This window comes from Mesoplodon bidens (genome assembly GCF_964165515.1).
Source record: "Mesoplodon bidens genome assembly, chromosome: X".
Lineage (NCBI taxonomy): Eukaryota > Metazoa > Chordata > Mammalia > Artiodactyla > Ziphiidae > Mesoplodon > Mesoplodon bidens.
Genome location: NC_138163.1, coordinates 34,366,713 through 34,384,846, shown reverse-complemented (window position 1 = coordinate 34,384,846; position 18,134 = coordinate 34,366,713). Strand labels below are relative to the sequence as shown.

Sequence of the window (18,134 nt, the reverse complement as noted above, 5' to 3'; positions counted from 1 at the left end):
TTGGTGTTTTCACTGTATACCTGATATACCATCCAAAGCCTTTCCTCATGAGCATTTTTCTAAGTATGCATTTTAAGGCCTGGCTTCAGACTAAAACCTACTACTGACATAAGGGAACTATTGTGGAAGACAAAAGAAATAAGGGTAGAAGTTCCTAGTGCCTATTTTCATGGGACTAATATAAAAACATTGTCTGCCTTTGCCTGAACTAATGCAGTGCACTACTGACACATTTATTTTATTGATCCAATACATGTGTGCTACACTGATATTTATCACTAGAAATGATGGCTTACTATATAAATTAATATGTATTGTAATAACTGCTTTGCCCTTATTGCCCATGCAGAATTCTTTCATGTTTGCATATTTTGTATTCAATAGTCAAGAGCTTATTTTTTAGGCATCTACAGTTTCTTTAGTTTAGGATCTTTTGCAGTGATAGATACAAAAATAGGAAATTGAACCCCTGCCTTCAAAGAACTTATGTTTTTATAGACATACTCTCAAAGAAATAAGTCAGGAATAATGGCAAACACTCAAGTGTTAAACTGAGTACTGTAGTCCTGTGCTGCACCTCATGGTGGGGAGGGAGGCACATATCAAAAGTATAGACTATTATGCTTTTCCCACAAGAATTTCCGGTCAGGTAAGGGAGATATGACATAAGTGAATGAAAATTAAAATAAGAATGTAAGAATTAAACAGTGGTATGTCACAGGAGAGTAGAAGTTGAGTTGCAAGGTAGCAAAACAATTTTAGGAAAAATAATTGAAGCAGTTGCCCTAAGCCAAGCCTCAGAGGGCGAAGTGTCTTTTCCTTAACTTACCATCAAGTTAGAGTATTTTAGGACCCACTGAATGCTACTACTTATCTAACCAAAGCATTGACAAATCAGTTGGTTATAGTGACTTAAGACTTTATATTTCTACCAAAGAGGTATATTAAGTGGCAAATGACTAATGGAAATACTGTCTCTAAAAGTCAAAAAATGTTTTTTTTCCAGAGGGCTGATATAGCTGTTGCTCCACTCACTATAACGCTGGTCCGTGAAGAAGTCATAGATTTCTCAAAGCCGTTTATGAGCCTGGGCATCTCCATCATGATAAAAAAGCCTCAGAAATCAAAACCAGGAGTATTCTCATTTCTGGATCCCTTGGCTTATGAAATCTGGATGTGCATCGTCTTCGCTTACATTGGAGTCAGTGTAGTTCTTTTCCTAGTCAGCAGATTCAGCCCTTACGAATGGCACTTGGAAGACAACAATGAAGAACCTCGTGACCCACAAAGCCCTCCTGATCCTCCAAATGAATTTGGAATATTTAACAGTCTTTGGTTTTCCTTGGGTGCCTTTATGCAGCAAGGATGTGATATTTCTCCAAGGTTTGTTCCCATGTCATACCCAATGCCTACTTGCATGTTATGGCCATGATCCATTCATGCACATCTGATATTCACCCATCTCAAGTCCAGATTTCTTTCATTTAACATTCCATCCAGTGACAAATTATCATCAAGCCATTTTTGTTTGCTTGCATCCATGAAGTGAGTGTGTTATTGGTGTTGCTTTGAATGTCTTTCATGCATTTCTATGGTATCATCAATTTATACACATTATAGCAAACATTTGAACTCTGGATAAAGGCAACATTGCCAGCTAATATTGATATTATTCAGATAAAGCTAACACTAAATCTTGATCAGAACAAACAGGCATGGTTTCCTCATTAACTGAGCTAGAACATTCTCTCATTTGTCCAGAGACTGGATCTAGAAAATATTTAAAAGACAGAACTTTTCTTTAAAACCCTCCTACCTTCCCCTTTCCCCTCCATTTTTCATTTTGCTCTCTGACTGCCTAGAACTATTTCACTGTAGTACCTTGCCCAAGTTTTATCACTAAAACAATAAAACTTCTAGAAGAAAATATGGGAGGAAGTCTGTGTGACCTTGGATTGGACAAAGAGTTTCCAGAACGCAAAAAGCACAATCCACTGTAAAAATTGATAAACTGGACTTAACCAAAATTCAAAAATTTTGCATTTCAAAAGACATCATTAAGAAAATGAAAAGACAAGCCACAGTGGGAGAAAATATTAGGAAATCATACATGTGATAAAGGACTTGTCTGCAGAATATATAAAGATCTCTTGCAACTTAATAAAAAGAAGATAAACAACCCAATTCTAAAAATGGATGAAAGATTTGAATAGATATTTCCCCAAAGAAGGTATACAAATGGTTAATAATCACATGAAAAGATGCTCAACATCATTAGTCATTAGGGAAATGCAAATTAAAATCACAGTGAGACAGCTCTACACATCCTCTAGAATGGCTATAATCAAAAAGACAGATAATGCCAAGTGGTGACAAGGATGTGGAATAACTATAGTTCTCATCCATTAGTAGCATGAATGCAAAATACTACACCCAAATTGGAAAATGGTTTGGCAGTCTCTTATAATTAGACATACACTTAAAATATGACACAGCAATTCCACTCTTATTTACCTAAAAGAAAAGAAAACATATATCCACACAAAGACTTATACACAAATGTTCATAGGAGCTTTATTTATTATAGCCAAAAGTGGAAACAACCCAAATGTCCATCAACAGATGAATGGATAAACAAAATGTGGCATATCCGTACCACATTTGGAACAAGAAACTATTGAGCAACTAAAAAAAGGACAACTGATACATGCCACTAAATTAACTTTGAAAACATGATGCTAAATGAAAGAAGCCAGATGCAAAAGGCCACTTACCATATGATTCCATTACTTGAATTCCATTTATTGACTATCCCATATTGTATTATTCCACTTGTCCAGAATAGGCAAATCAATAGAGACAGAAAGCACGTTGTTGGTCTCTGGGGCCTTGGAGGGAGCAGAGAGGGGCTGATCAGGATCAGGATTAGGGTGAGGCAAGTGAAGCTGAGTAGAGCAAGTACAGGGGTCAGATCCAGTCTTTATTTTAAAATTTGCTATTTTGTTAATCATGGATTGTTTTGAATTAATTTTGATTTTTAAAAAAAAGTTATACTAAAATTCTCTTTATTTTGATTAATGAGATTTTGGCACCCCCTTAAATTTTGTGTGGGGGCAAATGCCTCACTTGCCTCACCCTAGTCCCATTCCTATCAGGATTAACCACAAAAGGGCACAAGGCAACTTTTCAGAGTGTTGGAAATTTTCCAAACCTGGGTTGTGGCAATGGTTACACAACTCTAAATTTACTAAAATCATTAATGGTACACTTGCATTGGTGAATTGTATGGTATGCATATTTTACCTCAGTGAAGCTATTGAAGATATTGAATGTGAATATCCTAGACCTTACCCGCTTAAAGTGTCGGCTCACCTAAACAAAAATGGTGGCAAATTCATAATTATAAAATACTGTAAGCAAATGTAACATCTTTATAATCAGAAAAAAATGAAATAAAAAGTTGTAGCTTTGGTGAAATTGAACATTAATCCAAATACTGACCAGAGTCAATTATACAAACATATAGGGATTTTCATTTAGACTAGAAGGACTCAGAAGGTCACCTACCATGTTTTTATAGCATACTTCATTTGAGGTTATCCACTTGGAGCACAAAACATTTAAAATGAAGTTTTGCAGTATAAATCCCTGGTAACCATCTTCAGCAGCTTTTACCCCATAACACGTGTGGGGTAAGCTTCATTTATCTGTCATTCTTTTTTGCCACCCTCAATCTGCTTGGTCAGATTCTCCAAATTATTTCACTCCCTATTCCTTTTGTGCTTGCAATGTGTGTCATTTTGTGATATCATCTAGGAGTTAATTGTGCTAGTTTCTTTCTTTTCTGATTTTTTTAAATGTTCACCTCAAGAGATGAGGGTTTCTGAATGATCCTGTAATTGCATGATTTTAACATGGCTGGTAATCTGTGTTGAGACAATGCTAAAGACTTATTAAGGCTGGAGATTTTATTGGTTTCTGTAAATGCATTTTCAAAACTAAATTTGTGATATCCCCACTGGAGTGCTACATACTACTGTGCATACTCAAACAGAACTCTTAAAAGGCCATTTGTTTTTAGAAGTATCTATGCATATTACCTCATTAAGTAATAATTTAAAAATGATGGCCTGAAAATGACAAGCTGGAAAGATTCTTTATTTTCAATTTTTGTAGCAGAATTTAAGCTGTGGCTCTTCTGTGGTGCTGAAATATATCAAGTGCTTTTTTCAAGGTACAGATTTTATTATTCTGCACTAGACACTGTCCTAGAGAGTGATGGCTTTCAAATGTTTGGAGCACAACCCTCGGTCAGAGATAAATTTTCCATCACAGCTCAGTACACATATATGTACGTAACAAAAGTTTCACCAGAAATTACCCTTACAGTGTGCCATGCACTCTGATATTATCTATTCTGTTTCTTTTTTTTTTTCTAAATGCTAGTCACAACTCAACCCAGCAATGGGGCACACAGCCCCATTTCTTTTCAATGGCCATCCTTGGAATGCAAACTCTCCAGAAAGCCCAGAATGTGAGCGTGCATTGTACACTCTGACTTTTCTCAAAATTGGAGCAATTCAAGGCATTATAAGAGACCACACTTTAAAATAGCATTATCAAATATCATAGCAGGAGGAGATGTCAGAGATAAATTAATACAGCTGCATCCATTTACTGAGGGCCCAGGAACAACAATTTTCTCTGAGTTCCCACTGCATCTGGGCACTTTACCTGTATTATCATATGAATTCTAATCCTCAAAACACTATCACAAGGTGGGCATCGTACTTATTTTCTAGGTGAAGGTGATGCTCAGGTGAAGTAATTTGCCCAGTCACACAGCTAATGACAAAGCCAGTATTCATACCCAACTCCAATTCCAGAACCTGTGCTCTTTTCACTTCATACTGCTTTTCTCATATCATAGAGAAAGGAATAGTACCTGGAGAGATAATGTCATGGAACCCGAGGGCATGGAGGCTCTAAGAGCCAACAGTACAATTATTTCCACTACCACACACAGCCACCCACTACCGACCTAAAGGTGCACTGTTTGTTCCATTCTTTTCCTCATGCTCATGCCCAAGAGATGTTTTCCAGTCTCCCAACCTCTGATGAAACAGTACCTTTGCCCTGGCTGTTTAAGAAAATAGGCAGTGAGCATTTAAGAATGCTGCTGAACATGTGTTCACTCAAAGTTAAAGACTGGGAAATCAGCAACAAGACATCATGAGGAAAACTGAGCATGATTCCATTGCCATCAAATAAAGCTATGAACAGTAACCTAGAAGCCTAAAGAGTCTATGTCAATATTAGGTTTGATATTTTCAACTACCCCAATTGTTCAGGGTGACCAATTCAGGTGGAGACTGGGTAATCAATGTAATAAGCTGAGCTTATATTCATACACGAACTAATTTGTTGGGGGGAGTCAGGAGAAGAAAGTATGAGGAGATTGCATTCAACCCTCTTCCCCCTGATTGGGGGATGGGGAGATAGCCAGTGGGTGTAGCCAGATGGAGGGAACATAGTGATTAGGTATGCGGGTCCTGAAGTTCATCTCACTAGATTCACAATCCGCTTAGCTGTTGTGTAACGTGGGGCGAGGTACTAAATCTTGCTAAGGCTCAGTTCCTCATCTCTAAAATGTAAAGCACAGTGCCTGACATATAGTAAGTTCTCAATACACGTTACCTATTATCATTTTTAAACTGGCTGCTGCTAACCATCGTGGCTTCACAAATACTAATCGTTCACATTGCACTTGCATTTTAGTTCCTAATACTCCTTAGGAATATGGTTAAAATTTTTGTCAGTGCCAAATAGCCGATTTCTGATGAGAAATAACCAACAACATTCCTTCCTGAACCCATAAAGTGCTTTCCTTAAGGATTACACCACTTGCAAACATTTTGATTGTATTATTCCACAATGTCTTGCTGATATTGACAGGTGGTTGGAATTGTTTTTTTAATCTGAAATTTATTTCGTTTGTAAAACGTTGACAGAACTGCTAAGCAGGCCAGAGTCCAAGTCCTTCCAGACAAATGCTCCCCCTGCTGACTTTCTCTAAAGCTGCAGGGACATCTGAGGGCTAGCCAAGTTGAAGAGACAAGGTTCCAGGGAATTGCAGCAGAGAAAATGGAAAGAACACACTAACCTGAACCTGGTTACTGTGTATAGATTATTCCATGGGCATTAGTCTCCTGTTAAGTTTTCCAGATAGCAATCACTTTGGAGAAGCAGGCAGGGGATCTGTCCAGGTTAGCTGACACATAGATCCTCCTTTTTTAAATGGAAAGTATGTGCAGAATAATAAAATATACGAAGGATAAAAAATGAATGGGATCAAAGACAATAGGAGAGTTTGGGGCTCCGTTTAAAGCAACAATAGCCTTTCCTTTACTGATGTATGACCAGTGTCTTCATCCTACTGCAACTGCAAATTCACTTCAAAGCAGTAGTGGTGTGGTAATAAATTAATTGTAGTAGCAGGATTTTTATTACAACTATTTCATGACTTTTCTGGCTGAAAGCTGTAGTTTTCAGTCTTTGGGAAATGGTTAGTTATTCCCATCAGAGGAGACTATAAGAACCAAAGATTGACTCTGCACATTTTTAAAAAATCTGTCATAGACACAGCATTGAATGCAGTGTAGAAATGATGCCTACTGTGGAAGAAAGAAGAGGGAGAAAAGGAATGATAAAGAGTTCGTGCAAAGGAGAGAGGCAGTTTGCAGTTCCAGATCTTCATCTTGTGAAGCTAGTAAAGTGCCGATTTCAAAATTTACTTACAGGATGAAGGTTACAGCACATAGCTCACTTTTATTATCATTTCATAGGCCATAAAATACATTCTATTATTAACTTGGAAACTCTAGTTTCGTATGATCACAGATAACATGAGCATTGTGTATTGTTTTGCAATGTTATGTCTGTTTTTCTCTTGTTGCTAATTTACTTTCATTAACTTCATGCCTCCTCTTACATTTCTTCAAAAGGTATGATATGTTCCTTTAATGCATTTTTTATAAATACTAAATGGCAGCATTTTATGGTCATTTCATTATGCTAACTTCAAAATCTGTCTTGTGCAACAAAACTACTTGAAATGAATGTTAAACATTTTGAAGCTGCATTAATGGAAGAAAAGATACTGGGAAATGACAGGTCTTTCTAACTCAACTATAAAGTCTTGTCTTGTTTTAATAGATCCTTTTAAAAATGTGATGGGGCTGACCCATCAGTCACTTTTTATATAGCCTCCATGTGAAATGTGGATTTAAAAGGCTATAGTTTCACTAATGAGAAAAGGGAAATGTGAAAATTCTTATAGAGCTTCTTCCCTGTGAGTTCCACTGCACATTTTCTCAGTGAAAGGATTTAGGCACCCATGACATACAAGGGAAGAAAGTGGTAGAAATTCCACCAAGACTCTTGTCAAAGCTACCACTGTCTCTCTTTTTTTTTTTTTGGATGAACAGAAAATTTTATTTATATTTTTAAAAAATCCGTTCCTTTAAAAAACATCAGATCCCCAGAACTTACTCACTTAATAACTAGAAGTTTGTACACTTTGACCAACATCCCCTATTTTGCTCACCTCCCATCCCCTGAAAACCTATATTCTCTTCTGTTTTTCTATAAGTCTGGCTTTTTTTTTTTTTTTTTTTTTGCGGTACGCGGGCCCCTCACTGCTGTGGCCTCTCCCGTTGCGGAGCACAGGCTCCGGACGCGCAGGCTCAGCGGCCATGGCTCACGGGCCCAGCCACTCCGCGGCATGTGGGATCCTCCCGGATCGGGGCACGAACCCGTGTCCCCTGCATCGGCAGGCGGACTCTCAACCACTGCGCCACCAGGGAAGCCCAAGTCTGGCTTTTTTAGATTTTACAGAGGTTAAATTCTTACTTGAACTGGCACAAAAGCTACTACTGTCTTGAAGGGAGAATGCTGAATGCAAGCTTGTGCATTCAACGCTGATTCCAAGGAAGCTCCTTTTTCCATCTATGCTGATGCTCGTGGATACTATTTTACCATTTCTATGTGGATATTCACCAAAATTCTCCATGATCATAGGTCTATCACAGTATTAACCACATAATTGCCAAAATCAACAGCCATGTAGACAAGAGGCCACAAAAAAGACCATTTTGCTTTTAGGTTTATTTTCAGTCATGTCAACAGCCAATTTGAGCTGAGTCATACAGATCAACCACATGATTATCTGAGTCAGCCATTAAGGTGGCCAAAATAACCAGATTATGATGTGCAGGCTTGATTTTAGATCACACAGACACAGCCACAGTCCATTAGCTGCAATAGAATGGCACAAATGTAATTTCCATAAATTACTGTGTTGTTCTCCACATTTCAAGCAGATAATACATAAACTACCATTAGTATTCACAGCAGCAGAATACACCCTTTTCCATACCAAACCATGATTCTGGAAATACTCCAAAATCAGTTTTCCCCTTGGTCTCAGTAAAACCCCATCATCCCAAATAAGGATGACATTCACAGTTCCATTCCAAATGAACAACAGATAATAAACAATAATTATCCAAACATGTTTGGTTTTCCTGCAGCTATATTTCTCAGTGTTTGTAGGAAAATTGCTCCTTCTATAATTTACACACCATTTTGGGTTTTCTTATACAAAATATGAGTATTTTATACTACAGAAATGTGGGCATGTCTTTCCGATTGCATAAGTCTAGATGATTTATTTCCTATTTCTCCTCTCTGTGCCTCAATTTCTTTACCTGTAGAATGCTCCATTTTCTTATCTGTAAAGGGATGGAGGATTAAAGGAGTTGACACACGTAAACAATTATAACAGAGTCTGGCACGTAGTAAGTGCTCCTTAAATGTTAGCTATTATTATCATTTTTATTACCCTATTACTATGAATGCTACTTTGAGCATTCATCTTTTATACAGTAAAATTATTTCCAGAGTCAGATCAACCCAGAATAAATAAAATGTATATGTTAACAATGAAGAAAGACTATGAAAGTTTCAAATTCATAATTGAAATATTCTGTACACTTTTAGCATTCAGATGTGACATTCTTTCTGACTCCAGATGTTTTTACATCTTCTGATTAAAAGGGAAATGTTCCCAGGTGAAATCCTGAGAGAGTATAACTATCAGTTAGAAAATCTGTTGCAAAGCAGATCTGCACATCCCAAAAGCTAAAAGTGATTATGTTCAGAAATAAATAAATAAGGGTTATGTGAAGCATCCAGGGACCAATAGGAATTACAGGCTTTTAAAAACCAAATAGTTTTGTTACAGTTAATCAATAAAGAATACTATTTATCAAAACACCTGCCAAAAGTATTTGATCAGGGTGTAAAATCTAAAACAACTGAATTTTCCAGAGGCTAAAAAAAAGGTTATCTTGGGACACAGGAATTTAAATTTGCTTCAGAGTGGTAAAATGCGAGTACAGACAGAGAAGAGCTTGACTTGCCAGCTTTCAGCCCAGAGCTGCCCTCTTCCCACAGAGCCTGGAGATGTGCCAGGCTCCTACGCCTATTCTTGACTCTATGACAGAGTGGGTTCTTTTCCTGTGAGCTTTTCTGGGCATGAGAGAACACAGCCTAACCAGGATGGAGCTCCACCACAGAGCAGAACTATCCTCGGGATAATGTGGCAATGTTTTATAAAACCTAGTGACCAGATTTCATTTCTGCAAACAGAGCCAGCCTTCAGCAGCATTGTGAAGGACATGAGGTTTCCTCACTACAAGCCCTTACCCACTGAGCATTCAGTGCCCTCACACTGCCCCCTAACTGCCCACAGACCCTCTCCCTGAGTAGCATTCATGATGTAGGACCATGACTCCCAATCTTGGCTGCCCCAGAGTTTTATAAAAATGCTGCTGCCTAGGCCCAACCCTCAGAGATTCTGATTTAATTGGCCTGGGGTGGAGCCTAGGCAGTTTTTTGGTCATTGTGTTTTGTTTTGTCTTGTCTTGAGCTCCCCCAATGATACTGATGTGCAGGCAGAGTTGAGAATCACTGATGTAGAAGAAGAACAATATTTCTCAGTTTGGGCCGCAGACAACTGCAATCACCAGTGATGCGTGAGAAGTCCAGATTTTTGAGCACTCATATTCTGAAGCAGTATTTTAACAAACACCCCAAGTAATGCCCATGCACAGTTACATTTAAGAACAAAATTTTCCCTGATTAAAACTTACCCATCTTCTGTCCCATTCTCCACTAATTGCATAGACTAATCCAGGATAATATGATAATAGATGCTGTTGAAGTAAAATGTTACATTTTAACCAAGCCTCCTGAAGAAAGCTCAGAGGATAATTCCAATAGTAAGAATTTCTAGGGCAGGCCAGTGAGGATGGTTTTCTTTGTTTTGATTATTTTGGTGGGGGAAGGTACAGACAAACCTCTTAGTGCTTCTCAAATCCTATTAATCAGGTAGTTTCCTACTTCACTTGAGGCCTGTCCTATGTGCTACATCTCAATTTGTAAAAGGGAAGAGTTTCAATCTCTGGATCTAAACTCCTGAGCCCCACTAGCCATTTATATGAAGACAATAATAAATATTATCTTATGGCCCCTTGCCTTATGGGTAATCAGCTCCACAGAATGGCAATGTCTATATTAAATTTGTTAAACTCATAGCGCATAGTGCTTGTTTACTAGCTAGCACCTAATCATTTCTCTTCAAATATGTAAAGGTTTTCGACTCTGTGTTTCTCCCATGACATCACGTTACATCAGTGTTATTCAACCTTGACTGCACATTGTAATTGCCTGGAGAGATTTTAAAAATACATACGTCTGGGTCCCACCTCTCAGGTTCTGATTTCTTTGGTCTTCGCTGGGTCTGAGCATGAGTTTTTTTAAAGATCCCAGGCGATTCTAAGGTACAGGCAAGGCTGGGAACCACTTGCCTTAAAGGAAATAGAGCAGTCTTCCACAGGTGTGCCCAGAAAAGCTCACAGGAGGAGAATCAGGTAAGTACAATTATTACACCTAAGCAGGAACTGGCAAAAAGAAGGTTTTTTTTCCCGTGATTAAATAAATAATACTGCTTTGAAACCCATATAGGCCTGAAGAGCATTATGCATGTACCATCATCACATGCCATCATGACATGTGGTGATACTGTCAACGTGTCACTTTTGTTTGATGTGTTAATTCCCTGACATCATTTACTTCCCTCTTTCATCAGCTACACTGAAACCATTCCTCTTTCCAAAAGTAAAGATAAGCATTTCTTAAACTGAAATCCGGCCCCTCTGGGTCTGGATTGGTCTTTGTTTTGTAGATCACTCTCCGGGCGCATTGTTGGAGGGGTTTGGTGGTTCTTCACCCTGATCATAATTTCTTCCTATACGGCCAATCTCGCTGCTTTCCTGACTGTGGAGAGGATGGTTTCTCCCATAGAGAGTGCTGAAGACTTAGCTAAGCAGACTGAAATTGCATATGGGACCCTGGACTCCGGCTCAACAAAAGAATTTTTCAGAGTAAGTGCTTTACAGTTAATTGGGCCTGCTGGATTTTATTTTATCATCTGCTCACAAAGGCAGATTCACAGTGTTTTAAGGGAGGATCGGGAAACGGTGGGAATGTTATCAAAGCAGAGCATCTTAAATACAGAGCTACTTGCTTGGTGACCTAATTCATTGTCCTTTAGAACTAAGACTCGTGTGCGACATCACAGGGGGCATGTCAAGAGCACTGAGTTTGAACTCACAGGTTTGAATCCCAAGCCTACCACAAAGTGATCGTTTGTCCTTGGGCAAGTCATTTAACTTCTGTCGGCCTTGGTCCCCTTACTTGAATAATGAGGGGATTGAACTAAATAATATCTATTCTCCTTTTTAGCTTTTACAAAAGCAGTGATTTTATGTCTCAGCAGTTCACAGAAGTTAGGTAATTGACTCTGAGAATCCGAGGAGTGATGAACTATAAAATTACATATTCTATTTTAGACATTGGTTTTCTATTGAAATGTATTACAGTTGTTTCAAGTATTCATGTACATGCTGATAATTCAATTTTCTGGGAAGCTGATAATTGTTTTAACTTCTTGAGTAGATTTATTTCCCCCTCACTACCTGCACAAAGGCCAAATCTTGGTGAGGAAACAGCAAGTTGTTCACTAGCAAAAGTTAGTAGAGTGTAAGTACTGTCAAGGAGAAAGAAGAAAGGAGATCAAAGGAGAATATTATAGAAGGATAATATGATGAACAAAACCACTTTTACATAAAATACCAATATTTTTGTTCTGTAGCAACTGGTCTATAAGAAAGGCTACCAATGGAGTGTTTAAGAACTCACATGATTTTTCAGTTGCCCCAACCAGGAAAATATGGTGGTTTCAGTGAGAAAATGGACCCATTCTATCCATACCACTGCCTGCTACTGTAAACCATGTAACTGGTTGTAGCAGTGATCCAGAAGCCACTTGTGTAGTAGGTAGAGAAGAAAAGTTTAGTCATTCTCTCCAACCAATAATCAAATTATCGGATGGCAGGTATAATTACTGACTTTTCCTCAAAGATCCACAGTAAACAAATGTTGGTTCTAAACCAGCTTGCTTTAAGAAATCAGTAAGAAATATATTTCTACATGTATCATCATGGGATTTGTCCAGTTGTTTCATGGGAAAGCAGGAGGAGTGTGTTTCTTGAAATTATAGCAATTCACTAAAAACTGTTTTCATTCCCTGAAGGAGAAAGGGTTAATTCTGAGACCCTTTCCAGAAATCTCATTGGCTCAGGATATCCCTATCTCACCTCTACCACTATTTATCGAGCAGTTCATAATCTCCAACCAGGGACAGGGGCCTAGTACTAGAAGCATCAAAATGATATGAAGATCCTCTGGAACTAACCTGACCTTGACCCTCACTACGTTGGCAGTTCCAGAAGCTTATCTGGGAATAATCCCCCGCCCTCATGAAATCACTCACACATTTCAGGGCAGCAAGCCAGGGATTTCCATCTGCTGAGTACTCAGCACATAATCAGCTCCACGGAAATCTGGTTTAGTATCAACCTTCAGCAGAGCTTATGTTCACCAACCCAATAGGCATCAAGTTGCTAGAAGAAGTAATTGACTACTTAAGCTATCAAGACACCAGACTTGGACCCTCCAATTAGGGATACTTGTTCCACTGGAAAGCATATTTCCTTCAGCGATGATAAGAAATTAGGAAGGTGTGCTTTAAATGGTCATCGATAGGTGGCATCAATTCCCATTAAGCTTTCAAAAGCCATTCATCCATATTGCAGGCAAAGGAGGCTCTCTGGGAAGATTTACTAACACAAAGGCTTGAAACTGTGACCAAGTAGTCATGGTCCCCATGCCCAGATTACATCCCCCACACATATTGTATCATTCTCAAAAACTAAGAAAGCATCTATTAATCCATTCAATGATGGTTTCATTAAAGAGCATCTTATTACCAGAGCCAATTTGAATCAACATTCAATTCTGAGCAAAGCTATTGCCACATTCTAATTGGTTTGCGGTTTCCCATGCTCAGCAATTCCTAGTGACCTTTACAGCCAATGAGTAATTCGTATGGAAATGGAACTGTTCTGAAAATCTGATTAGAAAAGGAGCCAGATATTTCTAGGTATAAAGAAGTGCAAATCATTTTCTAATTCCCGCACGCCAGTTTTCTTTTTCCTCAATTGGTTGCTAGTGACAGCAGTAAGGACTGTGGAGAAGTTCTTTAGGACAGCACAAAAAAAGTTGATGATCTAAGAGTGGAACTGAGCAGTATAGGACAAGCAGCTCCTAGCCTGCTTGTACTGAAAAATGTTCTGTAAACCCAACAAAGGGAATGCTTGGTAGTCATATAATACAGAGAGGCCCAACCAATTGGTTTCCAAGCCATCTGTCCTCTCAAAATCCTCTACTTTACCCCTCCTTGAACCCCATAAATCAGAGAAGGCAGCCAGCAAGAACACATCATCTCCTATTCAGGGACTTAACCGCCACAGCATGTCACTTTCCTCTCAGTCCTCCAAGATCTCAAGGCTATTTTAAGAGCAGTAACTCCTCCACATGCCAAAAAAAAAAAAAAATCAAGGACCCCTGATGGCATGCCTTCCGAACTTTAGAGGATAAAACAAGATCACATGCAACATTTACAAACATAACATGAGCTCATTTCTTCCCATTCTCACTCCATATTAAAACCACAGGGACCAAGCAGTAACACCATAAAACAGCCCCAGGGCCAGCCCTCTAGAGAAAAATAAGTAAAAGAAAATTCCTTTCTAATTGCCCTGCAGACGTTTTTTACTTGTCCTGGGTAAGGCTGCCATTAAAATGATGACATCTTTAAATGATTCTTTTCTCTCATTTTCTGAACTATCCTCGGCTGCTACCTTACAATCACATAAAGTCACTGGCACAGAGGGACCTGTTCCATCAGGAAAGGCAGGGAGGGACCAAACAAAATGCATGCAGCTGGAAGAGACATCTGAAATATTACCATCAACCCTCTTGACTTGAAAACTGATTTCCTTAGACAGCAGCTCCAAAACTAAATGTCCCAACCAAAGGTAGAGGCACCCATGCTAAAAAACAAGTCGACAGCTTCACTGTCATTGCCCAGAGAAATGCCACTATGATTTGGAAAGCTACACCGAAATGATCATTCTCCACTAGGTTTGGAAATTTTAACCTGATGCAGATTCAGGTTAAAAAGTTGATCTGGGAGAAAAAGCAATTCCAAAATTCTCTCTGCCTTCAGACCCCTAGAAATATTAGAAGACCACTACGATGCTTGACTCTTTTTTTTTTAATGTTTTTATTGGAGAATAATTGCTTTACAATGGTGTGTTAGTTTCTGCTTTATAATGAAGTGAATTCTTTTCCAGATACTTGGCCATATCCCCACTGAAGATAGGTCAGGGTATAAAAGGATGTTGCTTTTTAAACTGAAATGTTAATGCTAATTTAAACCCTTTTAAGAAAATAAATATAAATGGAATGGAATGGGGAGAGACGTGCCTTACTCCAGCACCCCAGGCAGGACAGAAAAACTGAACTTTATCTGGAGACCACCAAGGGAACTGCCCTGTCTTCTGAGTTGCAGACATTCTAAGCCGCATGAAGCGCAGTTGAATTACTCATGAAGAATGTTTTATCTCAACACTGTTACGTTGTCATCACTCACTTTAACTTTTAAATGTTTTTGAAAAGCAGGCAGCAAAAAGAAGAGCCCTGTATTTCAAAAAAATTTATTTTTTTGGGAAGTAGTCCCTCCAAGAGTATGTAGATTCTCCTTATACATTCTGAATCTCTCTCTCTCTCTCTCTCTCTCTCTCTCTCTCTCTCTCACACACACACACACACACACACACACACACACACACACACACATTTACAATCAGAGTCCACATTTCAACATTTATTGGTTATTTATTATAGGGCTTTTGAACTTTATGGGGAAAGAAGAACAATCTCTCCACAAATTCCCCTATGCTAGGTATGGTGACATTTGGACATGATTAAGAAAACTAACCATTAATCTTTAAGCTTTACTACAACAGACCTCCCTTACCCCTACCCATCTCCTCACCTTAGGAAACACATCAAAATGTAAACATTCTTTTGTTAAAAATTTTCTCAGCAAGTACCATGAAGAATTTGAGAGCTTGACACTGTACCCGGACAACTGCAACCACATTTAATTAGTTTGAAGACATACAGGATGTGACCGAATGCTTGTGGACACAGCCAACTACACACTAGGGAACACATAACAGCAGCAACAGGAGATGAGTTGATACCAAGGAATGGTAGGTCAGAGACATTTATTGTATGTATTACTTAACAATTTTAAAAAAGAAACTGTTTTTTAATTATTTACATAGCCCTTTTGATGCCGCCTTATCCCCCCCAAAAAACTTATTTTCCTATGTCATATAATATATAACACAGCAAGGCTCATAGACCTCCAGGTTAAGACTGGAGGTAGAGCAGCAGGTACAATGTGAGGATGCTGAGGCCTGGCCACATGGTACATTCAGACAGCTGTCAGCCTTTCCCATCCCTCAGCTGTCAGGGATCTGTGGTTTCCTGGGTCTTCCTTGCAGGCAAGTCTCAAGCTGGGTGGAAAGGACACTCACCAAGGGAGTAGAGGTTGACCTGACAACTATACACACAACACACCTAATATCTGTCTCCGAGAGAATGGAGGAAATGTGGCAACAAAGACAGGCTAATAACAATGCCCTAGGTTCTATTACTTATTCATCACTCTTTCAATAACTTTTTTTAGGCGCCTACTATATGCCAAACTCCAGGCTAAGTGCTGCAGAGCCATCTCCATAAACGAAATTAAATTTCTGCCTTTTGCCAAATCATATGAAAATACTTAGATAGGTTTTTTTCGCCATATTTGGAGGTTATCTGGGGGAACAGATTGACTTAAAATATAGGCATCTCAGAGAACTAGATGATCATCCCTCCAGGGTAGCTGACGGTGTTTATTTCTATGGAGCGACTTCCCAGCATGTGCCAGTCTCTGGGTATGCTTCTCGGTGAACAAGAGTAGGGTTAATGATCCTCTGTAACCCCAGCAGGAAGGTCAGCTAAGTGATGAATAAAACAGAAATGGCCTCTACCCACTAGGAGCTCACAGTCTAGTGGGCTAGATTTTCAACACATATTCACATACATTACCATACTCTATTCACACAACAATCCTGCCACGCAACCAGAACAGGTATTATTACACCTCCTTCAGAGAGGAAACACCTGAGGCAAGATGACCTTGTGACTTGACGAAAGTCGAAAGTCGCTCAGCTCAGTGGGGACAAGCTAGAATTCTGAGTCCAGATTGGGTCCTCTTCCCATTTCATTTCAGTGCCTTTCTGGTGTGAGTGTTCATAGAAACATGGGGTCCTATGCACGAATCAAGCCTCTAGGACAGCACATGTTAAGTCATCTGTATCATCTCCTGGTTGATCTTTGTTTTTATTCCCCTTGATGGATCAATTAGAAAAGGAAACCTATACACATTGTTAAATGACATTTTTCCAGGCCCTGACAATCTCAAAAGGACCCAAGATAAGGAGGCAAAGAAAAGGAAGGCGTCCATAAAACTAGAGTGAATGCCACAAATGCAGCAATCCACGTCCACTGATGCCTTTCTTGTTTTTCTTTGGGTAAGGGTCATTTGGTCTCAGTTCCCTCATCTATCAAGGGAAATAGTCCCTGCTCTACCTTCCTTATGGGTTTAGTTAGACTATCAGAAAAATCTCTTTAACGCTATGAAGGGTTCTACAAATCCCAGGAGACTTTTAAGAAAAGGGCCCAGCAATAGAGCCATTGAAGTATGGAGACTGTCCAAATAAGGCTCTGTGAAGACATAAGGGAGGGCTATTTCTCAAAAATAAAAGAAAATAATCTCTGCTTGCTCAACGGAAGAGAGGTGAGGATTTTTTCTGGTTTTGGGAGGAGAGAGAAAGCTCATTTATATCCTTCCCCCATCCTCCTGATCCCATTCCTACCCCTATTATAAAATATGACTACTAGGGCTGCCCTGGTGGCACAGTGGTTGAGAGTCCGCCTGCCGATGCAGAGGACACGGGTTCGTGCCCCGGCCCGGGAAGATCCCACATGCCGCGGAGCGGCTGGGCCCGTGAGCCATGGCCGCTGAGCCTGCGCGTCCGGAGCCTGTGCTCCGCAACGGGAGAGGCCACAACAGTGAGAGGCCCGTGTACCGCAAAAAATAAATAAATATATATATATATATATATATGACTACTGACTTCATCTCTTAGTCCATCTTTAGCCATTCCTTTGTGGTCTGCAGATTCGACAACTTCACCATGCACAATTTAAAGCTGCCCTTAAAGACCACCTAGAAACTTCAGGTGCTTCCAAGGTGGCATGCAGACCATCTGCCCAAAGTAACCAACCATATGGATTTCATTAGTCTGTCTCCGTTAGTCTTCCCAGGTAACCTACTTGCTTATGAGAGCATTTCACAGCTCAGAAAGCCTAAGGGGGTTAAGTCTTTGTTATTTTTGATGCTGCCAACTTTCTCAGACCACACCAGAATAATTAACATCACACAGAACTCCCAGATTTTTGTGAGAACTCTGAAACTCTCTTCCCTA

At 39.3% G+C, this 18,134-nt stretch overlaps 1 protein-coding gene across 1 annotated transcript in view; it reads left to right on the top strand.

Moving 5' to 3' along the window:
- GRIA3 (glutamate ionotropic receptor AMPA type subunit 3) overlaps positions 1–18,134 on the top strand; it is a 287,373-nt gene that overhangs the window by 222,636 nt on the left and 46,603 nt on the right. The window contains exons 11-12 of the mRNA XM_081221568.1: positions 1,007–1,383; positions 11,309–11,507. Of these exons, the coding sequence (XP_081077694.1) occupies positions 1,007–1,383; positions 11,309–11,507 (576 nt within the window). The remainder of the gene's footprint in view (positions 1–1,006; positions 1,384–11,308; positions 11,508–18,134) is intronic.